Here is a 24,434-nt window from a genome sequence, read left to right on the forward strand (position 1 = left end):
ACATTTTATACACTGCATTTACTTATTCACCTTGATGATATTAACATTCAAACAAAATTGAAAGAAATATTCTTTGCTAAATGCATAAATAAGGCAGGGACTGACTTTCCCATTACTGTATCTGACATTCATTAACTCTCCAGATCTTTTCCTTGTTGCCTTTTCATTGTTTCTAGAACACCCTTCACTTTCTTGCACCCCTCACTCTGTCTTTCCCTCCAATGATGTTAAAACCATGATTCTCATATTTGAATTTTTTATTTTGAACAACAGTAATTCCACAGCTCCCTCTTTAATCTATTCAATATGATGCAGTTAAAGACAAAAAGGCAATCTCCCCCTTTCTTCCCTAAAAAAAACCCCAAACCAAAAAACCCCACCAAATATCCCACAGCAGCCAAAACTTTCCCTCCCCAGTAAGAACCCTATTGTTGCTGAAAGAGTGAGAGGGAGAAGTAGAGGGATTCTAATTCGGACACAAATATTGTTTCCTCTAACTCTACAAACGACACCCCTTTTGAAGTCCCTCAGTTCCTTTCTCCAAGCCAGCTGGCATGGAGGCAAACACAAGCTCACTCTTCCTTTTTGTATATGAGAAGTTAAAATGTAAATACATTTTTAAAAGGCTGTAGCATTAGGACTGAATTTGACAGAAAGCTTGAGCTGTGTTTTAGCTTGGTTTGAAACCTCTTGGTATTTTATGCTATGTCAGACCTCCCACAAATTGGCTTACCCAGATGAGAAAAATCATGATTAAGACATGTTCTTGTCCTGAGTAGTTCCCCTCTTCAGAGGGGCACAAACACTGCTTACAGTAAGGCTCTTGGCTAAAAGTGTTTGCAAAAAGGAAAAGCAAATCTTGCTGGAATATAGCCTTCTCAATTGGATGTATGCAGATTTATTAAGAATATGTAAAGGAATGGAAGCCACATGTAAAAATGTAAGGCAGTGCAACACCGGTTAAAAATACAAAATATCATAAAAATGAATAAAATTTTTATTCTTCTTTAAAACAATACTATTTGGTTTCTGTTGTGCAATGGAAAATTAATCAGCTATGTCAGTGACTGGTACAGGATAAGATAATTTAGTTGGTGGTGACAGAATGGGACTGTGTTGAAAGTTGATAAAATGTCACAGGAGTTGCAACACACCTCAAAGAGCTGCTATTTTTATTTAACAAATAGACATTTCTCAAAAGAACGTGAAAGACAGACAAATCTGATGTAAGCAGGAGGAGAAGTGCCATTGGATCCCCATTCATAAGAGAACTCTCTTATGAAAATAGTATGCAAAATATGAGATTTGTTAGCTAAAATATCCCCTTTCTTCCTGCATGGGAGATGTCCACTGCATTTTTGGCTGAATTCCATAAAGCCCTGAATAATATTCCTCAGTTGACAATGGTCACCATATTTATATAAAATAACAGCATAGGAAATCTAAGACTAATCTATCTTAAAACAACACCACTGAATTGTTAAAGTGACACACAGTTGAAATGTGTCTTTATAAGCAGTGAGTCTAAGTCCCGGGGACTCAGGGAACTCCCCACCTGCCCAGCTGAATGCAGCTGCTTTCCCAGTGGGGATTCTCCGGAGGTAATGGAACTCCCAAGGTGCAGAGATGTAATCACACTCCATATGAAACCCTGGAATTGTTCCCTCTACTGACCTTTATCAGTTTTTTTTCTTTATTTACTCTTTTTAAAAAAGTATTTTGCAAAAGTATTTCACAAAGTATTTTCACAAAAGCAGGCATCACACACTGTCTGGAATGAGGTTCCAGCTGAAAAAGATGGAAATGGATCTCCTTTGCTGCTCCTCACTAACAAGAACGCTCTTCAAGCATAAAAAGTATCTTTCCAGTTATAAAGCTTGAATATAAGGGCAGTTCAGAACATTTTCCATTCTTTGTTGTTTATGAGCTCAAACTGTGTTTTCCTTCCCAGCTTCCCTGAAGTTATCAAGACTTATTGCAAATTCTCTGCCTAAAAGGTCAATGGAAATTTGCTTTTCAATGACACCCTCACTTTTTGCTTATCTCAAAAGAATGACAAACTTGGGTTTTCAAACTTTGAAAACCTAGCACAGAAACTTCACTTCTCCCTACATAAATAGGAAGTACGTTAAGCACATACTTACTGGCTGAAATTATTCTTAAAATATAAAAAAATATTGTAGTATCTAAAATAATATTATAGTTACATTTCTCTCAGTCTTTTATCACAACACCTTAGATTATTTTTAGCATTATTCAGACCTTCATTTGCATAATTTCTGTCCTAGTTTAGGGCAAATCAGGAAGGAAAACTCCAAATGGGGATCTCCACAGGGAAATGCCCCTCCCCACTAATGGGTCCGGGAAAAGGAAAAAAAAATTCCGTGGAGAGAAGTGGAAAAAGCTGTTTATTTAACAGAAATTGAGTAATATTAAATAATAAAACCTCTTGCTGTTCGATGGGATGGTAAGTCTAGGAAGAAAAGTCTTTTTTCATGTGGTGTAGCTCGGCTCGCTCAGGTTCTTATCAGTCCCTCCGGCGCTGGAAAGTGCCGAGACCCAGGCCCTGGTGGGCCACAGGCGTGAGCTCCCGGGGTTTGGCTGGGTGTTCAGTCCAGAGCAGGCTTGGACAGATCCAAGAAAATTGGAAAAAAAACCAAAGGTCCAGGGAACTCCTCTGCCTCAGCTAGCTAAAACTAACTAAAAGCCAGAGAGAAGCTCTGTCCCGCTGTCTGTCCGTGCTGCAGACAACACAGTCCAGGAGCGGGGTGTGTGGGAGTGATGTTTTCCTTAACACACTGCGCACTTCTTCTTCCCCCTCTCTTGCTCTCAAAGCCAGTCTTAAAGGTGCAGAACTTAATATATAACATAAACCAGACGACTGGGGATACCAGTATCATAAAGTCACCCCAGGACATTTCATTTTGTCCTTATGGTACTCACTTCTGGAAATAATGTTAATCATCCTAACCAATTATTTGCTCGAGAATGCTTTAATTTGTAATGCATATCCAAAACCAAAACACTCCATGTGTTTATCAATACATTCAAGAGATGGTTTTATTTTTAAGGAATTGCACAGAACTGGGAAAAACTGTTTTATCTCAATATCCTCCATGTTTAAGAACAGATGTTCTACTTTTCATTAGTATTGGCTTTCTTTCAATGATAAATTTTTTGCCAAGAATAGTAAAAAAGTTCTCAGTTGTTTAAATACATGATTATTTTAAATGTCACATACTCTTCTGGACCTTTTAAGCCTTCAATGAGGAAAAAAGCCTTACACAAGTCTCAGCAGCAAAAGGTTATTTATTTATTTAAGAACAGCAACACTAAATTAATACCTTATCTCTGGAACTACTTTCTCAATAGCAGGAGTTATATAAAAGTGATCTGTTACACACCTTTGCAGTAGTTTAAAATATTAATTATTTGTTGACACTTTGCCTACATATTAACATTTTGGCATTTCAAATAAAAAAATAAAGGCATAATTAGTATGGAAGTTTCCAAAGTAACTGAGAAGGGATGAATAAATTCAGCTTTGATATGTAAATCACAAGAGTTTCTTGGGTATGTAATGACTTCCAGTGTGTGAATTAGTTAGATTAGAATACATTTATGCAAATAAATTTGTTTAATACTTGGCAAATGATACATTTCAGCTCGGTTTAGAAACACAAGTAAACTGTGTTTCAACACCAAGTGTATACTATATATAAATAAAATTTAATACAGATTGAGAAAGTAAATTTATAGGTGTAGAGGGTTAATTAGGCAATAAAAGTTTCAGTAATGTTTTAAGCTTCATTCTGCAGTCATTCATAGTTCATTAATGAATTATAAGCCAAATAAGACAATTTAACAGGTAAAGGGCAATGAAGGAACAATCCTTCAAATTTCTCCCCAGAACATCATCCTGATACTTGCTATGCATCTTATGCCTCCAATGTATAAACAGGAAGTGAAAATTCTTTTAAAAGTACTGATTAGTTTTGGCTAATATTGGCTAAAATTTACTATTTTGGTTGTGTGAAAAGCTCAGCTACTCAATAATTTCGCTGTCTCAGATGCCTTACATTGAACACAAACAAGACTGCAGTGGACCCAGAGAGATGGAGATGCTTTGGCACCGTTCCCTGTATTTTTTGAGGAGGTGTACACCATGTGACAGATAACTGTCCTACAAGCATTGCAACGTTTCTCTTTAACTGTTAAATCATCTTGTCTGGTTCACAGTTCATTACTAAACTATGAATGGCTGCAGATTGATGAAAATTTTATTGCTCACTAACCTGCTACACCTTTCAACTGACTTTTTCAATCTCTATTAAATTTTATTTATGTAACAGATAACTGGCCTGAAGTATTGTCTTTGCAGTACAGTTACCTAAGCTCCTTTCTACACAGGTTTCTTTTCAGGTAAATTTTGCACATTTTCATTATCCCCTCAAAAATCGAACACCACTCCTACATAAGCTAGAAAAACCTTGATGTGAAAAACTTAATGAGACGACTGGTAGTAAAGAACTCTAACCAATCAGGGCTAAATATATATGGGCATTTCACAACCTTTTTAAGTAGAATTTCCATATTAAGTAGGAGAAATAGGATTAGACCCTCTCAACGCATTTGCTGTGAATGCGCAAATGAAGATATGCAGTAGCTGTCACAGACTTGTAACATACTGACCATAAATCAGTAAATACACTCAAATCGAGGATGTACTGGCATGAAACATATCAGGACACATACAAAGCAGTCAGGACAAAAAACCTGGTTTTAAAAAACCTACTTGCACACTAAGATAATATAGGTTATTTAAGCATGATTTTTTGAAAACTTCTAAAATCAGGGAGGCAAAGGAGACACATAAGTGCATAAAAATAAATACTTGGCCCTATGACTGTAACTGAATATCAGATAATAAGGCAAGTCAGGTATCTCAAAGCTGTTAAATAACAGCATAAGAGAGGTATATTTTTAAAACAAAATTAGAATGCTTAGTCTTACATCCACTCTTCTAATTAATAATTCTGAAACAAGACAACTAAACAATAAAATAATTGAAGTTCAAAAGGAAAACGTAAGGAAAAAGAGAAGAATCTTTCCATAATAGAAATAAAAAGTTATTTTACCTTATGGATGGAAAAATAATTTAGAGGAAAGAAGACATCAAAACTTGGGAGGAGTGGGGGTGGGGCACGAGAAGGTGCGGGGGGGACCAGGCCAAAATGAAACAGCTATGAAATTATTAATAAATAAAGACTGAATAAAAGTGAGTGTCTGAAAGAAGAGTACAGAGAGTAACATTAAAAAAATTAAAGGTGAATAAATAAACGTGAGTTATCTGGCACTCGCTTGGAAAAGAGGTGGGCAAGGGATTGTTGCCATATCCATAAATACCTTTCGCAGTTCAGCAAAAAGATGCACTGCTATCTGTTAAAGTGTCTTTTCTGAAATTCTCCCTTTTTCCATATTCCGTGATTTTAAACCCTGCTGTGACCCGTGAAATTTCTTGGAAGCTCGTTTATAAATTTGTTTGCAGGTACAGTACATAAACTTTTTTTTTCACACCTATTTTTTTTTTGTCATTAACATTCTGTCTCCTCTACGTCTGCACCTAAAACCAACCTAAATATTTTCTTAGAAGATGGTGTTTAACAGGATGTAAGTCATATATTAGTTTTGTAAGAAAACATACATTTTCTAGTACTCCACCCATAAAAACCACCTACCTCCAAGACCTGTTTCCAGCCTCCTGCAGAACACCCTTCTTTCCAGGATCATAAATGCACTCTCCTGGAAGGAAAGACCAGGAAGGCGATGACAGGGTGTTGCCTTGTGTGTCAGGGAGGAATTGGAATATGTGGAGCTCTGTTTTGGGGTAGGGGATCAGTGAAGGATTTGGGGATTAGGATTAGCAAGCAGGCCAGCAAAATGGGAATTTCTGTGCCAGACAGTCTCCAGAGGGATGAGGCAGGTGAGACTTTCTCCAGACAACAGGAGGAAGCCTCATGTGATTCCTCACGAGGACAGTTTCCAATCCCAGAATCTGCCAGTGGGACAATGCAGTGATCTAGAACATTCCTGGGGCACACAGATAACAATCCCCAGAACACAGGCAGCTGAGAAACAATCCATGAGGCACTCTGTTGGACCCGAGCCTTAAAAACATGGAAAGACTCTCTGAGGATGTGAAGATCTGCCCTGACTGCAGTGATCATGAGATGGTGAGTTCAGGAGAAGGGTGAACCAAGGATCACGACACTGGACTTGAGGGAAGATGCCTTTGGCCTCTTTGGGATCTGCCTGGGACATGGGACACAACCCTAGAGAGAAGGCTCCAAAAGAGCTGGTTCCTGCTCAGGGATTATTCCCTCCAAACTCAAGAATTGTCTATAGGGACCAGCAGGAGGTCAAGTGCAGTCAGCAAGAGTTCTGCATAGAGGAAAATCATTAAATTCTGACAAAAAAGGGAAGTGAAAGCACTAACTACAAAAACAAGGAGACAGACACAACCAAATATGCATCCTGGTTTATGTGAATTTGTGTGATATGGGTCAAATATATAAAAACTTCAAAAGCAACAAGAATTATTAATCAAAATAAAAATAAAGTCATACCTCAGAGTTAAGAGGGAACAAACTGGCCCAAAATCTCAGGTTTACCATTTCCTATCTTTATATAACTGCATTTCAAGACTTTTCCTCATAATTTGAAATTGTGTAATTTAAATGTGACATTTGCACAAGTACTGAAATCAAAAATTTCCCAAAACATCAACAGCTATGGAAATACATAAATGAAACAAGATCTAGCACCAGCAATGCTGGAATTTAGGTTATTGCTACTTTAATCCCAGCTAGGTGTTATAGACAGCTGGGGTGGTGGTGGAGTGCTGAGACCCTGCACCTCTCAGCTGCTATAGTGAATTCACCTTTAGCCTTTAAAAAGGCTGAGTGAAATTCAGCTCTCACAGAAGAAAGACAGAGCTTCATATCTCATCTCTTTGAAGGCTTTCATTCAGCTCTCTGCCCCAAGAAATGTCTGTACTAATGCTACCAGGCTTACAGAAATCTGACCTTTTATCTCCTGCAGGTCAGGGCGTGTTAAAGGGAAGAACCAATAAGAAACACAGAATTAACATGAGCTGAATAGGATGCTGGACAGGTAGCTTTTTGCTTCACCACAGCTGAGAAGGTGGCCAGCTAAGGCTTCTCCCCTAAAGAGAGTGGTGAACTGTATCCTAAATAGTTTCTTCCCTCCAAGGAAGGATGGGTGTATTGTTGGCTGGTTCACTATCCCCCACAAGGTGTTACTGCATGACCTAGTGAATTTCCTTTGAATCATTCTGTACTGTTCTGTTAATGTTTTCCTCAGAATAATCTTCCTCTCCTGCCTTTCTGAAACACCACTCAAACAAGAAGCCTATCCGACCCACTTTCTGACACACAAAAATGTTATGTAAAGTGAAGTCACACTACCAACCAATTGATTTCCAATTCATTGCAAAAACAGTAATATTGCTACACAAAATAAGCATATAAAGTCCCTTTTAAAATAAATTTTAAGATGTTCCCTAAAGAAAGGTGGAACAGAAACAAAGGTTTACAAAAGAAAAAAAAATTGATTTCATAACAACTATAGATTTGTAAAGTTGGAAGAAGTCTGTATGCAAGAGATAAAAAAGAAGGTTTTTTTTAAAAAAGAAGGGTCACACCACAGCAACAATATTGTTCTTTAGAAAAACAGCCTGCTTAGCTTCCAGAAAGGAATGATGATGGGGAAAAATGTGTATAAACACAACTAGAATTTTCCAGTGGCAATGCAGCACTTCTTCAAATGTGACTGTGTAGTAAATCAAACAAATAGCAGAGAAGAGTATGAATCACTTCTCAGTGAATCACCAAAACCAGTTGTCTGTAGATAGACCAAACATCAGGGGCCTTATCAGCTAAACAATCTTTCTGAGAACTGCTTTCCCTTCTCAAATTAAGTATTCCATCAATGATTTGTGAACAGGAGAACATCACCTACTCAACAGGAATGTTAATTTTGCTATTGATGGTTTTCGCTGTATTACAAATTGGGAGTTTTGTAGTTTCAAAATGCAACCTTTGCTTGTTTCTACAACATACTGTAATGTGGCTACAGCAAAATTTTAGATTTCTAGGATTAAGTGGCCACTAAGTCTGCATTATCTTCAAAACCTTGTATGACTTACTGGCACCAAATGACTTAAAAATATGTAGCAACTCACACCTAAGGAAGAACTGAAGTTTTAAAAGTTGAGATGAATATATATACTCAGATCAAAAAAAGGGAAAGATGTAAAACTGACATACCAGGCAAGAAAATATAAAAATCAGACATACATTTGCACCTGTTTCTCTCCTGTCTAAAATAAGCAAGGAATTAAAAGGCTAAGATTGCAACTTTATGGTTCCAACACTGCACACAAGTCAAAACCCCTAAAATTACACTACCCACAGCAATTTTAACTCAGTTCCAATTTGCAAGTAAAGAAGGTAGAAATATATTATGTTATTCTGCCTCTTAAATAGTACAAACACTGAAGCAGGGAAGTGGGAATCATAACTCTAATTTTATTTTCTAATTTTATTAGCTTATATGAATTCATATTAGCTTACATGAACTAATGGTCTTCAAAGAGACCATTGCATTAAATATCCAAACAACTCTATGATACTAGTTAATACCAATTTGTTTATTCTGTTTTTGAACTCACTGCTGCCCCTTCACTGTCTCTGGTTGTTGCACTTACATACAGAAATAATGTTAAGAATGTGAAAATACTATATGGTCTTCTCAATGTTGATTTTTTTCAAAGCTCATTTTGTTTAGATGAAACATAAAACTTTTTACCTTTTGGTTTTACACAATGATAAACGTGGCAATACTCTATTGTCACCCACTGGTTAAATGTTAACACTATACCAAAGATTTGGAATTCTGCCTCCCATGCTTAGGAATAGTGATTATCACTACCCTTCAATTCTTCAGTTTTCAGAACTACCAAATTCAGTTTAAAAGTTTTTCACACCTATCATGAAGAAAGTTTGTGATTAGTCCAGAACAAAACTTGCTTCATTAGAATGGTAACCCAGCTCAGTGAAAGTATTTTTATGTTCCTACCTTGCCTTTCAAAGTTATTATTTTTCTATATCAAAAAACCTAAAGCATATTTTATTGATGCAATTTTGTGAGAATGAAACTGTGATAACATAACTGTTACCCTTGACTGAGGCAGAAACCAACAGGAAAAGACGTAAAGAAAAATAAGATTACTGACTTAGTTGACAAAGATCAATGAAATCTTTCATAACTAAGCACAGTAGTTCCTTCAAAAAAGAAAAGGGTCTTATCTAAATATCACCTTCTTAAAAATCTGATTAACTGACTGTTTTTGTTGTATCTAGAGCAGCTTTTGAGAATTTCCTGTCACAAGTGCCAGAAGCAAGTTAATTGGTAAATATAAAGGTGTATGAAACAGTGTGTGTTCATGTAAAAGGCAATTCAAAAAGTCTCCTGAGGCATTGGTTTTATACTTTTTACTTGAACATTAACACAGCAAATTCATTTTAAAGGAATTAAGTCAATGCACACCTACAGCTTTGGATGCTGGCATCAGTACCATTGGAAACGTCATCCTGAGAGTCTGTGCCAGAGGCACCACTGCAGTCTGCTTTAAAGCTTTTCAGGTCAACATCACTAATAACCAGCTGCTTCTACTGGAAAAGGCAGAGCCGGTGGGACAGACATCTGTCCTTGGGAGTTGCTAGCTCTGCTCAGTGTGTGGCCACAGGTGGTGACCCTCGTGTTGCAGGAGTCAGAAAAAAAAGACAAAAGAAAATAAAAGCTGTAATAACAGAAGGTATCCACAATTCAAGTCTCATGAAAGTAACTTTAAAAGGCAGCTCTTAGAAGCATGACTCACTTTCTTTCTCTGGTTTGATTCTGGCTGTACCCAGAAGACAACAAGAGGAAGCACTTGAGCATTTCTACACAGTAAGTTAAAGGTTATGACTCTTTTATTGCCATTTTTAAAAGCTGCAGTACCTGACTAAAAGAGTTATGATACAGACTGATAGTTGCAAACCGCAGTAGCATTTCTACTATTCAAAATAACAGTGTTCTTCAAGTAGAAGTAAGTATTAACAACATAAAATCTACCCATTCTATTGTTTAGGATAACCAATAACTTTAACCACTATGGTACACCATAATTCATGAGGGTTTCAAGTTAAACATCCTTTTATATCATGGTTAAGCAAACATTTCTTTCATTGAGTAAAGCGTTACACACAAAAAAGGAAAAAGAACAGTATTAGATAATTATATTACTGTAAATTCCAGAATATACTGCTGTCAGGAATTCAAAACAAATTATTACAGCAACCCTTTAAGTACAAATGGGAAACAATGCAATCGCTATTAAACACCAGCCAGAGCAGCAAAAAAATTAAGTGAAGCTGAATTACAGACACAAACTTCTGAAATGCTAGGGAAAAAAAAGCTGCTTGCTTTGCTCTAACACTGGAAGATGACTGAAAACTTCAGTGAGAATTTTGTCTAGGATGTGAAACTTTACACATGTATTTAATGGAAGATGTTAACTTTTACAATGGAAACAATTCTAATTCCATTGTCTATCATCTAATTACACTACAGATTTTTATTATGTTGCATGAATAATTCCATATTGAAGTTAGGTAAGACAGAACAAACAATTGGCCATAGCACTCTAGAACATACTAAGTTATGCTGCTTAACACAACTACTGAGAAAAGTGGTTTTCTTCTCTTCTGTTTTATGATGTAGACCCTAAAAAGGAAGAGTGATCTGAGTTACAAAAATGTGGTTAGGCAAGGGGGATATTAAACTAACATTCCTGCTAATGTAAAATATCAGGCTCTGAAATTCTGAATTTTTCTCTGAAAAGAAATTCTTTAAATTCAAAAGGCTTTGGAGCAGGCCCACAGATGCCTAAAAGAATATTTGTTGGATATAAATATACTCTACACAAAACCCTCCTGAAAAACAAAGATAGAACAGGAAAGAAATTACCTGGAGTGTCTTGTAATGATCTTGATGTGGAAGCACTTCTTCTTTTTTTTCCTTCAAGAAATCCATTTCTAGCACACTATGTTTTTCCAGCAAATATTCCAATTCCTATAAAGTTTGTAAAATATAACACATGAAATTACAAACATTTCTGAATTGTGAAAATACAGATTCATTCAACCATTCAAAATAATTTAATTTCTGGTAACTGTAGTATTTGCTGTCTTAATTATCACAGAGATAAAGGGTTGTGCAAGAAAATTCTGACTGCAGTCTTTAAACTGAGACAGTATTTTTAAGAGTGAGGTATTTAAAATCCAAGGCATGTCCCATGTTTAAGGAATGACCTATAAGAAGTGGCCAAGCTGCCCTTAATAACATCCTCTAACTTCTTCTGAACCCTGAAGGGTTTAGGCAGCTGGACCAGTTGGTACAGGTCCCTTCCAACTGGAATTATTATATTTTATTCCAATTATTTTCATCTTTTTAATATCTTGCTCTTCCTTTCTGCTCTTGAAAAACAGCATATTAAATGTACTGCCAGCAAATATTTTCACTGAAAGACAGGAATCCTATGACATTTATGCATGTATAAAATGATCTCTACATCTCCAAAATGAATAAAATCTTAAAATATTCTGGGATCTTGCAGATAGCCACTCTGGAAGCCTGCACAACATGAACCAATAGAGAGAAAGAATAACACCACTGACAAACTTAAAAATTATTTGCTGTACAAAGAGCTAAAGATTTTTATTTTTCCTTAATGCAGTCATTTCTACTGTACATGAGCTGCTGGCACCCTTTCAGTTGCTCAAGAGCAATTATTTCTCCAAGCCATGCAGGAAACTAGTATAGAAACAAATGACCTCCCAGGTCACTGCACAGCTATTCAAACAAAGTTATTCAAACTGAGAGGGTCATGAGGAGGACAGAAAGAGCAGGTCTGCTTAGTTCAACCCTGCTTTTGGACAAAATAGTCAAAACAGTTTGAGAGATTCCAATGGTGAGATAGAAACAGATTGTGGAACATCAATCCAAAGCCTCTTTCTCCACCTGCCTCCTCTTCTGTATTCCTGCTTCCCTTCCAAACTTTCCTTCATACACTTAGCAAAACCAGCCCATTGCAGACCTCCTCATCCTTGGCTCCAGTTATTCACCCTCATTTTCATTTCCGACAGCCGTTTGCTCCGTCCCCAGCACAACTTGAGGCCTCCCAAGAAAGAGTATTAAGAATAACAGAAGTTAAACTCACTCTCCCATGCCTCAGTGACCTTTTGCTAACTCAGATGTGTAACTACAGGCACAGCTTGGTGCTCTTATTGTATTCAGATCAGAAGGAATATGAAGAATTTAGCTACTAGGGCTCCCACCCCCAAAAAAATCAAAACAAAGCTCATGCTGAGAAAGATTGTATATTTTTTTTTTTCCTTTTTTTTTTATCAGTTAGGCTAAAAAAGTGGTTATTTTTCCCTGGCACTTCAGAAAACTTCAGCCTAAAATAAGACACCAGACATAAAAAAAGAAGTATTTCAGCTACACTGAGTGGTGTGCCCAGTTCTGGCCAGTCTCTGGAGAGTATCTAGAAAACAGAGATGGGGAAGGGTTTGGAGCACAAATCAGATGAGAAAAGGCTGAGGGAGCAGCGGAAAATAACAGAGGTTCAAGGGGACCTTATCTCTTGTAGGCAGGTGGGGGTCAGGCTCTGCTCCCAGGGAACAAGGGACAGGACAAGAGGAAATAGCCGGAAGTTGTGCCAGGGGAGGTTCAGGTTGGACATCAGGAAGAATTTCTTCCTGGAAAGGGGAGTCAGGCATTGGCAGGGGCTGCCCAGGGAGATGCTGGAGTTCTCAACCCTGGAGGGATCCAAGGAATGCCTGGATGTGGGACTCAGTGCTCTGTGCTAGTGACAAGGTGGGGATCATTCACAGGTTGAACTCAATCTTCAAAGTCTTTTCCAACATCAATGATTTTATAATTCTAAATTTGGCCAGTTTCTGTGGAACTTGGCAAACTTCCACGAAAAAATGAATTTCAAATGAATTTTAAACCTTTTCCAGCTCCACCTATATTTAATTCCTATATAAATGCTAAGTGTTTTCCTTCAAAAAGACTATTCATACCTGTTTGATTTTTAGTTTTTCTTCCTCAGCACTGCAAAGTTTGATTTTGAGGTTTGCAACCGCTTGTTGAAGGCAGCTCTTAGGTTCATTTGTTCTCTTCATCTCAACATCAGCTAAAGTCTTGTCTTCAATTACATTTGAAGAGGCAACTGGAATATCTGCTTGAATCTAATTCATAGGAGAAAAGTGGAACTGAATCGTCTCTCTCAATGCATCAGGGAAACAAACTCTCCTTGGATTAGTCATTCTATGTTTTCACTCAGTGCACACTGCTAACAGTGGTCACAGAAAGGGCGTACAGAGGGTTTGTGCTAAAAGAAATATCTCATCCTTAGGCTCGACTAACAAAATAAAAGTAATTCAGACATCTCTATAACATTTAGTTACTGCTGTTTCAGTAGACTGGAGAAGAACAGGAAACAGGGGAAACACTGATGGATAAGCCCACACTTTCAGAAAAGAACACAAATAAATTAGGCGATGTTTAAAACATTCTGTGGTAAAATTGGCAAAAGTCAAAGCTTTATTTCTCCCCTCTTAAAAAAATATTTTTTTTTATTTAAAAGGAAGGGTCAAATAATTGTTCATTTTGCAGCAAAGAACTCCAAGGAAAAAGCTGAAAAATTAATTCAGCTGCCAGTTTTTAAACAATCTGAAAGCCACACACACTTGAGATTTGGATGGTGAAAGAAACATTAAAGAGAGGTTTGACTGATCTGACCTAATCCTCCCCCCTAGGACCTTTTATTCCAAAATTATACTCAGGTAATTCATTGACTTTCCAATAAATATCTCTCAAAGGACTCAAAGTAACAAACAAAACTAACTGAGATCTTGACTGTACATGAATATCTAAGATACAGCAGACAAAACAGGCAGAGAGAAAACTGCAGTTTGTGCTCTGAATTCTCCTGTAAGAAGCAAAGAGAAGCCATATGTGTCAGTTCCATTTCTGAGTACTATTCAAGATTAGTCTTGCACCACCAAAACCTGTGAGTATGGAACATGCATACAACATATAATAGCAAAGGATTTTTTAATATGAAATCTCAGAAGGCTCTAGACATAGAATTATAAAAGAATACACTTCTAGCATTATGCTCTAATAGGTATAAGAATATTTTATTTTAGTTTTCTGCCCACCATTTTCCTTTAATTTATTCCTTAGTGCCAAGTCAACTCCATTTCAAAATAATGGTAAAGAATCTGCTCTCAACTCTCTTCAGCAGGACTTGCTAATAACGTTCTTTAATTTGTACTATTTTTTGCATTATGGAGAATTTATGGAATGACAGGGTCTGTCAGTAGCTGAACAGAACAAGATGAGAAAAACTGAAACATGGACTAGAACTAGAATTTGCACATGCATTTAGTCTGAAGTAACAAAGTGTATTTCTTATTTTTCTGTAAGATTACCTAATGATTTTATAAATGATTTATAAATGATTTTATAGTTTTAAAAAGTACCCCTAAGCCTTAGTGTTCTGGAATAACCCAAGTGCTCTTTCCAGAGAATACAAAAGCTAAAATTGCTGGCCTAGCTCAAACAAGAAAGGTCAGAAGTTATTCACTGTTAGCCAAAATGAAAAAAAGCAAGGATCTGTGGTGGCTGAAGAAAATCACTTTTTGATCATCCTGCCAGTAAAGGAAATTTACTTATCAAAACTTTGTCAAAAAGTCAGATGAAGAGCCTTCAACACAGAAAATTACCCTGGATGACTCAGTCAAAAAAAGAAAACAAACACTCCTCCCTCTCAAGAAAAAAAACCAAAAAAAAAACCCACCTAATTTTTGGATTTATAAATTTCTTTGATATCATTTGCATCTGGGCACATCTCTTCTTCACTTTTTACAGGCTTTCCTCAGAACATTAGTCTGGGAGCAAACACAAAATAGTAACTCATTCATTCATTCATTCATTCATTCACAATTGGTGCCACAGTCTTTCTGGAACTGTGAACATATAGATGCTCCTCAAAGGAATAGAGTAAGACTCAAAAGCAAAACCTGTATTTTGTGCATGTTGTTTAAACAGTTCTAAAGATAAGCTTTTAAATCATCAGAAAATGAAGATCTGACTTAATCATGAAATTCAGCGTTCACCAGGCACAGCTGTAAGACTTGATAAGCCTACCTGAAGAATAAGAAACCAAGGAAGTGCTGAAAACAGGAGAGTTGGCAATTACAAAGAACATTTTTTTACAGTTTTTACAACCAAAACACTGATTGGTTCATAGTGAGGCAAGAACATTTTCTAAATCAAATATATACTACTCCACATCCCAAAACAAGTAAGTTTACAATGAATTAACATATTCAAATGGGGATCACTGCAATTAATGGCAAAAAAACCTCAGAAGGGTAAATCTATTTAAGACTCATCTGCAGCAGCTCTTGTGATTCTGATAAAATTCTTGTGATAATCTCCAGGCAGAAAGGCTTTTCCCTTCCTTGCTCACCTAGTTGTAAACTAAACATTTTCACACCCCAGAAAGAAACAAAGATCAGCTCTCAGCAGCACTGCAGCCACAGGTCCCACAACTAGGACTGTCTCAGACCACCAAAAAAACCAAACCAAACCAAACCAAACCAAACCAAACCAAACCAAACCAAACCAAACCAAACCCCCAACCTTAAATGTAATGGGGAAAAAATAAAGTGAAACAAAATAAAATGCAACCCCCCTAAAATTAATTTGATTATAATTAAGTAAAGATTAAATGCTAATTCTGTAATCATAGAATGGTTTGGGTTGGAAGGGACTTGAAGAGCATCTCATGCCAACACCCTAACAGGGGCAGAACACCTTCCACTAAACAGGTTGCTCAATACCTCAACCTTGAAAATCCTAAAAACCGAGCCCTAAAACCACTTTGGGAAAACATAAGACATATAACTACAGTTGTAATCTTTTCAGCTTTAACAGTAGCCAGTTGAGAGAACCTTTCTACTGATGTTTCTATTGGTGTTGCATACTCATCACCATCAGCATGCCTTTAATATCTCTAACACAGTAATCTCTCTTGCAGTTCATACCACAGCAGTATGGTTTCTCTCAGTTACAGGCTCCATAAATACTTTTTAAATAATTGCTTCAAAGCCTACATCACAGAAATCCAAGGACCATTTTCTCTTAAAACGCATTTCAATCTAAATGTGTAGAGGAAAGATGCGACACTGATGTTTAATATATTGAGTTCCTGCACTGAAGCTCAAAAATAGTGGGTTTACCTGTTCTTCAGGAACAGCTGGATTTATCATACTCTTGCCTGTTTGAATAGATGTTGCCACATTATCACTTGATAAAATGAAGGAGTCAGAAGGAACCAGGCAGGAAGAAGGCACAGAGTACTCCAGGAGAATATCAGGAGATCTATGGACTTCAGGCACTAGAAACAGAAAACACACATAATATGAAGAACCACCCAAAAATTAGTTGTTTCTGCAATCCATGACTAGTAAAATCCATCAAAAGTCTAGTCATACCAACATAAGGGTACGTATTTCTTATAATCCAATTGCACTCTAGAGTAATTCCACACAGTGCCTGTGGTTTTCAGTAGTATCAACTTAAGGACATTCAAAATTGTAGTTACAATAAATTTAGACTTTTAATTTCCACAGAGGTTTTACAAGGCAACAGCTCTCAAACGACCACTTGTAACTCTGTTTCTTTAGATTCAGACAGCCCTTCAGCTTCAGCATGATCTTGAATCAGTTTCAGTTAATGGAAAAAGTATATTTAATAATTTCTCAAGCTTTATACATTTTAAACTTAAAAAAATCCACAACTGTCTTAGAAGCCATATACAAACACCTTGCCAAGACACATGATAAAACAGCTTTATATTTTATAAGAGCTAAAAAGACAACAAAGTAAATAACTCTCTAGCTAATAAAATTTAAGTGGCATTAACACTGGACTGAGAGCTCTTCCATACCAAGTTCCAGTTATGCCATAAAACCCCTAAACAGTGGATCAGCATTACCAACCTGGCACAACAGTAAATCTTGTTTTTAAAAAAAGACGTAAACTAAACAAACTAAATAAAAAGAAGGAAAAAGAGAAAGTTTTGCCTACATTTTAAATTTAATATTAAAGTCCTGCAAACTTTGACATGGTCAGCTCTGAGTGTGTCTTTGCAATAGGCAAAAAAAGCACATCCAATTGTTTCAGAAAACGCAGCTCCCAATATTATTACAACTCTGGCAACATGTAAAAGATGCCACTAGCCTGGAGCAAGGCTCAGCCTCTGGATATCACTGTTAAATACTGCAAAAGTACTCAGCACAAAACAGTGTGTAAAATTGGCCTCAAGGCATTCAAAAGGACACACTAATTCTTGAATCCAGGCACTCTCTGTCCCATCTTCTTCAGCTCCCAGTTCTAGGACTCAGGTATAACACAGAGGAACGTACAAACCTCATCAAATGATAAGAAGAAAGAAAACAGACCATAAGGGAGAAAAGTATCAGTAGGGTAACTGCAACGATAGAAGATTTGGATGTGGCCAAAAAAATAGGAAAAAAAAAAATAATCACAGCTCAGCAAAAGATGGAAAGTTGGCTGAAAAGCCTAGAGGAGAGTACTTCAGCCAACAGAACAGGAACCAGTTTAGGTAACTGCATTTTAATAGTTAACTCTTCTCCAGAACCACAAACAAGTTTTGGCTTTCTTTTATGTATCTTAAGATAAAACTCCCATTCCAAGTGTCTGCTTTCAAAGGCAGCTTCCTATAAAAATAACCTACTCTGCTAGTTCAAGTGGCAGTGAAGTACATAGAAGATGATATTTTTGTAACACACATTAAAGTCTCAGCTTTACGCTATCACTTAACGCCCTGAGTCTCAGTTTTAAATCAATTTCCATCTGAAGGAAAAAACAACTAAAATAATGTATCAGGCAATTTCTGACTGAGCAGGCAAGTGGTTCTCTTACTAAAACTGTCAACTCACATGGAAAAACTGAGCATGATCCTTGTGATGAAAATGTTCAGCCTTTGGTGCTATTACCATAGCACAGGCATAGTTCACATATAAATAATTTATCTCAAAAAACAGCCACAGAGACTGGGTGTTGTGGTTTAAGAAAGTCTGGTTTTAAGTTAGGTGCAAGCTCCCCGGCTGTAGGGTGGTTACACTGGGAGCAGCCAATCATTAGGCTCATTTTGAAGAGCCAATCAGCTGCCTAGTTTGGAAGACTGACACCCAGTTAAACCACTCAAAAGAGCTAGCTACGCCTCCAAGGAAAAGCACATTTAAAGATTAACAGAGTCCGGGAAAACTCTCTTGGCTTCCGGTCCTTGAACAGGTTGGCTTGGGCCAGGTGGGCATGGCCAGGTTGGCGCGCTGCCTGGCTGGGATTTCTGCCACCGCTGGGCAGTGCCGCAAGGACTGCCCCAGGGCAGTGGGTGACTGCACAGCTGGGACTGCTCAGCTGAGGTTGGCGCGGCTGGGGTGCACGGCCCAGGCAGCGCAGCATGACTGAGGCTATTTCAGCATGGCTCGCAAAATGAACTTTGCTTACACCGAGGCCAGGAGCAGCCATAAGGCCACCACCATCCCGGGGCCAGGAGCGGCCATGTGGCTGGGGCCCCATGGCTGGGATTGGAGCAGCTGAAGCAGTGCTGCGTGGGTACAGGTATCTTGGCATGACTCATAATGGGCTTTGTTTGCTTAGCTGCTTTTAGCTGGCTATGCTGCGGACTGAAGAACAAAAGCAGCGGCAACAGTTTTTGGGTGTTTTTCCTCTTTTTCCCGGTGCTCTGCATGAAGGAAACGGATGGGGTAGTGCTGGCGGCCAGCACAGCTTGCACAGTGTCGGCAGAGACCACATGATCAACAGCGACAGGCACGGGGAGCGATCTCCCCGATGCAGAGCCTGGATCAGATCAACCCTTCAGCACTGCAGAACTCCATAAAAAACTTTCAACTGATAAAGCTTAAGAAGAAATAAACCTATGGATACCAATTCTCTCCAAATCAGAAGAAGGAAAGGGGGAAGACACATAGAGAAAACATGGGACTCTGAAGTCAGTAAAGAAGGAGTCAAATTCTAGATGGGAGGGGATTGAGGAGATGCCTTAGTCTTAGGCTGAAATTATTTTTGTAAGGCTTTGGAGAAGATATAATTGATACATCAGACTCTTTTTTTCCCCTGTAACTCACGAAATGCATTGGGGGAATGTAGCATTCTAACCACAGCCATGAACAGAGGCACCAGTGCTGAAATAAGCAGATATTGAAGTAATTTTGATCCAATGATAAATTTGAACAGAGAGAAATGAGAGAGATGAGAAAACTTGCCCCAGGAATATAAGAAGAAAACCTGTTCTCAGAGATAGATTAAAAGAACTTTTGGTTTTGTGCTGGAACAGCTCATCTTTAACAGCACCACAATAAGTTGACATGGTCCAGGAATGCAGCTGTGGGAAGGCTGTCAAAGATGGGAGGAACTTCAGGATTGCAGATTTCCAGGCAGCTGCTATTCATAGAAATTAAAAACCACAAGAGAACTGTTTCTGTGGAGAAGTCTCCATGGCATGGCAAGAGAGACTCCTCTCCCTAAATGGACTGAAGACTATTCTAGAGGTGGTAAACTGACAAAGTCCCAGGTTTTGTCTCTTAACTTTGTCAGTGGAAAAGAAAAGAGGGTGTGGGGGGAGGAGAAGTGATCTGAAGGTTTTATTCTAATTTTTCTTATTATTTTTCTTTTATTCTGTTAATAAAGTTTTCTTTGTACCCTTTTAAAGTTTGTGCCTGTTTTAACCTCCTTCTCCTTATTCGTATCTCACAGCACAAAAATGAGTAAATATATTCTAGTAGGTGCAATGGCGTTTAGCCAGCACTAGACCTACTACACTGGGCACATATGAGGAATGTACACTTGCTGAGATTAGAGCTTTAGGTATTCACGTATTTTGGGGTGTCCAATCCTAGAGAGAAAACTCCATTTTTCAGGAGTTTTACATGGAATCTTCTATAATCCGGTGGAGCTTTCAGTAGTTCTAATTATATTAATGAATGCTTAGCATCTTAAAGAGGAAAAAAAAAAAAACCAAACCAGAAACAAAATCCCCACTCCTTAAGTTGTCAAAATGAAACCTAGGAAATGAGCAACAACTGGTGAGCACTTCTGAACATTGTAGTTTAAAATTTTCAACTAAACACATGACCTTGCAGATGACAAGAAAAGGTGGCAACTCTCCAAGGTATCATTCAAACATCTTTTTTACAAAGCCTTCTTTTTACTTTTCAGCAATGTTAAAGATTCATATATTAGACATTCCTAGAATTACATGTGCTTTGTCTGTAATTCAAGCTCTCTTAATTCATTCCTCTTGCACACATACTGGTGTAATTGCATTTTAGTTCAGCTCAGAATTCACTTATAAAGAGAACCCTTAATAATTCCTGCTTAGCATGCTTTAGTTACCCTAATGGAACAATTTCACACCCCCTGAAACAAAAACTCACCTCTGTTGAAACTATGTGACCTGACTCCCAACAGGCTAAATCTGATAGCCCTGAAGAATTTCCAAATAAATTTATTGTTCATTGATCAGAGCTGCAGCACTATAGGGAAAAGAAGCATGCACTCAATTATAGGTATATCAAAAAGTCATATACTGGAGAAGGCTGAAATAAGATGCAGATATAAGGTATTTCCAGAATTGTACTTAAATAGTATCTAATAATTTCTGAAGCCCTGGATTCCCAATATTAAGAATATTCTGTAATACGTTTGTATGTCAGAACCATGCAGTTTGTTAACAGAGGCAGAGATCAGGGACAGACTGCAATGTTGCTAATGCAAGGAAAATTCTGTGTCTTTATGCTGGTAATGAAGCTCAAACAATTATTAAAATTCCTTGGGGGATCAGAAATTCTGAAACCAAAACCAGGTGGATGAACATGAACTGTTAAATCAACATTCAATTGAGTCTTCTCCTTCATACTGAATTTCAGAATGAAGACATCAAATATCAGATGTATCACATGGGTAATATTTACTATGTGGATGTTACTTATATCCAGCAATTAAGATGTCATTTATGGTATTAATTATATATACAAATTAATATGTGAGCAGAGCTCTGAGCAAAAGACCATATGATAATTATTTGACATACTTCTGTAGATTGTTGCAAACTACTTGTAGCACAGTTCCCCTACATGTAGGTTTCAGCTGTTAAAAATAAAAAACCCAAGAAACAAAACTAAATTTCCTTCCTCACCTCCCCTTGTGATATTACAATTGTCTTGATATTACAATTCAAGAACACTTTCAATTATACTGTATACACTGAAAACTCTATCCCTGAACATTTTCAGTTTAAAGTAACGTTCAAGTAGAAAGTTTGAATTTAAAACTGGTTTTGTGTCCACAGATGGAAAAAACACCCTGATGCACTCTCAGGATGATTTCTGATAACTCACAGCACAAAGCTCTTTTCCATATTTTATTCTTCCAAAGCCAAACTATTCTAGAAGAAAAGTAATTACATCTACTATCCTAGCATTCTAAATCTACAGCCACATGGTCCATACTATCAAAAAGACAGTAAGAAGCTGAAGACCAGTTTCAAGGGCAAAATTGCACTGAAATCACCAAGGCCTTAGAAATAATTTCTGAATTCTGCCTGCACAGTAAAAAAATATGGCCACAGGTTTCAGTGTTTTGTTTCATAACTTCCAAACATCAGATATGTAGGGAATTCACAAGATGAGTAACTCCTCCTCTGGAAAGTTCATCAAATCTTGGGTGTATGCAATGGTATCACCCCCCAAATTTATCAAAATCAACTCAATAGCATCATAATACATATGAATTTTTCAGCAAGCCTTACTAAGAAATTTCTAAGGTAAGACAAGAACATCTCTATATATAAGATAACATTGGGCAGACAATTCAGTTATTTCTATTATGTAAAACATCAATCTGCAAGTCAGTGCCGAAGAAACGCCTGACCAATCCTATTAAAACCTTGCCTATTGCAATAAACTAATTTATGCACAGCCAGATGTGCATGAAAAAGTCACAGACAGATTTTACAGTAACAAAATAACCAGAAGAGAGGAGTTTTCTTTTAATTTTGAAATGCTTAAAACACCTTGGTATAATATACCTTGGCCTAGGATTTCTCTGTCACTTAAAATCATACAAAAAACTTCTGTGTTATGTACGAATAATTTCAATTCTACACACTTTACAGGATTTTAATTGAGCCCACTGACAGAAACTGCACAGCTATATTTGATTTAATTTATTAAACACATTAAGACATCTACTGAACTTAAGGAGTAATTTTAAGCATCAGTCAAAATGACAAGAAGAATAATGAAATTACTTGGAGAAATAGCCTTTCCTTAGTATTTGTTTTCCTCTGTTTCAATGACAAATAAAACTAATTACTTTGTAATAGATGAAAGCCAAAAATAAATTAATAAAAACATTTTAAGAACATGATTTATAAAGAGCTCATGTTGAGAAAAGTCCCTGCCTTATTTTGCATAATTTATTCTGCACAATACAATGTGGGTTGTTGGTTATTTTTTTCCCCTGGTGCTGCAAAAGTGATGTTTCATTTTGTGAAAAGAGTGAAATCTAGACCATAACAAAATCAGTAACACCTCCAAAATCTTTTAAATCTACTGATAATATACATTTAACAATAAACTTTTATCAATTTTCTAAAATCCAGACAGGTACCAGGTACTTGTATAAATTAATAAATTAGTTCCCTAATGTTTCTGCTTGAGATAAAGATTTTGTAATGTATTTTTCAACTATATAAATGGCGTAAGTAAAAATGTTCATTCTCATCCCCCTCCCCTCTTCCCCAAAGCAAGTAAAAGACTTCATCACAATCCTATTTTAAACTTTACTTTTTTTTGTTTTCCAATAATTTGCAACAGATCTTCCACACTCAGAAGTAAAGAATATCATTTGAGTGAAAAAGTCCCATTCCTTTTCTACTGTATAAACTGAATTTCTCTTTCATTCCTTAATAAAGTTTAGCTTCAAGAAGTACAGCTTTCAAAAATAATTGCTCAAGAACATTCTTATGCTCAAGTTGTGACTGCTGGCTTATTTTATTATTTTATTGTATATTGTTTTATTGTATGTACCCTTCTAAGCATGAATTTTTACAGTGATTATTTACAGGAATAGAATATTGATATTTTTTACAGTGAGTATGTCAATACCTGTTGGAAATGCTGCCCAAGCAATAGCAGGTGATGTGGTCTGCTTTTCACCATTTCCAAACTCGTAACTCTCTGCTGCCTGGAAACAAGAAGAAATTGTTACATATTTTAGAAAATGCTATGAATCTCCATAAAATAGTTGAAAATAGTTAAATTTCAAAGCAAAGTTACCCAAACAGCATACCTCAAATCCTCCAAAGTCATCATCATCCATCTTTTAGCAGGGCCTAGAATACAAAAGAAAACTGGATTTTAAAATATTTTCATAACCTCATCTCCCGCTCGCTCAGAAATGAACATTCAGTCCTTCCTTCCAGTCTCATGTCCACAACCTACCTGATGTCTCCATCATTTGTAAATCCTAAAACAGATCAAGGAGCCTAAATAAGAACTTTTTCACACAGAGGATGCAAGGCCAAGGACTGCAAGATCTCACTTAAGAAGTACTTTTTTATTGATGGAGTTAAATACAAAAAATTGAGTATTTTACAACTAAATTTGAATGACTTCAGGGGAAAACAAGCACTGCCCATCAATATAGTCCAATATATTTTGAAAGCAAAAATGCAGGAAAAGCTTTCTCATAGAGTAAAATGGGAAGATGTTACCTAAAAGTTATATCTAAAGATTTCAGGTATACCAAACACGTCCCCAGTTCCTCAACAAATGGTACTACAACCATCAGATAATCTAGTTTGGAGATATATATATATATGTATGTATGTATGTATTAAAAAAAAAAAAAAAGTAAATATTTCTAGGAAATAGGATTTCTCACCACCAGATTACAAAATAATTGGTTGTCTTTGCTAATAAGGAAAATAACCTATCTTAATTCAGTCATGACCTACCATGGACCTTATATAGTTTTGTGTTTATGATTTAAAGCATAAAAAATATTTTCCATTGTTAAGTTGCTTTTCCAAATCAGCACTGTGATTAAATCCAACAAAGACTTCCTGCTTTTTCCATCTCTTCTTAGCTGTCTTGGCAACATCAGAACAAGCTGCAGCT

The 24,434-nt window shown here is 36.8% G+C and overlaps 1 protein-coding gene across 18 annotated transcripts in view; it reads right to left on the reverse strand.

The window, feature by feature from the left end:
- The window catches only part of CCDC91 (coiled-coil domain containing 91), a 149,500-nt gene that overhangs the window by 85,611 nt on the left and 39,455 nt on the right, over positions 1–24,434 (reverse strand). For 12 of the 18 annotated variants that reach the window (XR_002865055.2, XR_015285763.1, XR_002865057.2 and 9 more), the window contains exons 2-6: positions 23,605–23,647; positions 23,421–23,499; positions 16,443–16,600; positions 13,212–13,379; positions 11,092–11,196 (exon numbers count right to left, since the gene is read on the reverse strand). Coding sequence is in view for 15 of the 18 variants with exons in the window: in XM_086885334.1 (XP_086741460.1) it covers positions 11,092–11,196; positions 13,212–13,379; positions 16,443–16,600; positions 23,421–23,499; positions 23,605–23,634 (540 nt within the window). In the remaining 3 variants the exon portion in view is untranslated. Of the gene's footprint in view, positions 1–11,091; positions 11,197–13,211; positions 13,380–16,442; positions 16,601–20,687; positions 20,787–23,420; positions 23,500–23,604; positions 23,648–24,434 lie in introns of those variants that run through there. The other 6 variants (XM_086885337.1, XM_086885339.1, XM_023928120.2 and 3 more) reach the window with 2 other exon arrangements.

This window comes from Cyanistes caeruleus, chromosome 4 (genome assembly GCF_971803275.1).
Source record: "Cyanistes caeruleus chromosome 4, bCyaCae1.hap1.1, whole genome shotgun sequence".
Classification (NCBI taxonomy): Eukaryota; Metazoa; Chordata; class Aves; order Passeriformes; family Paridae; genus Cyanistes; species Cyanistes caeruleus.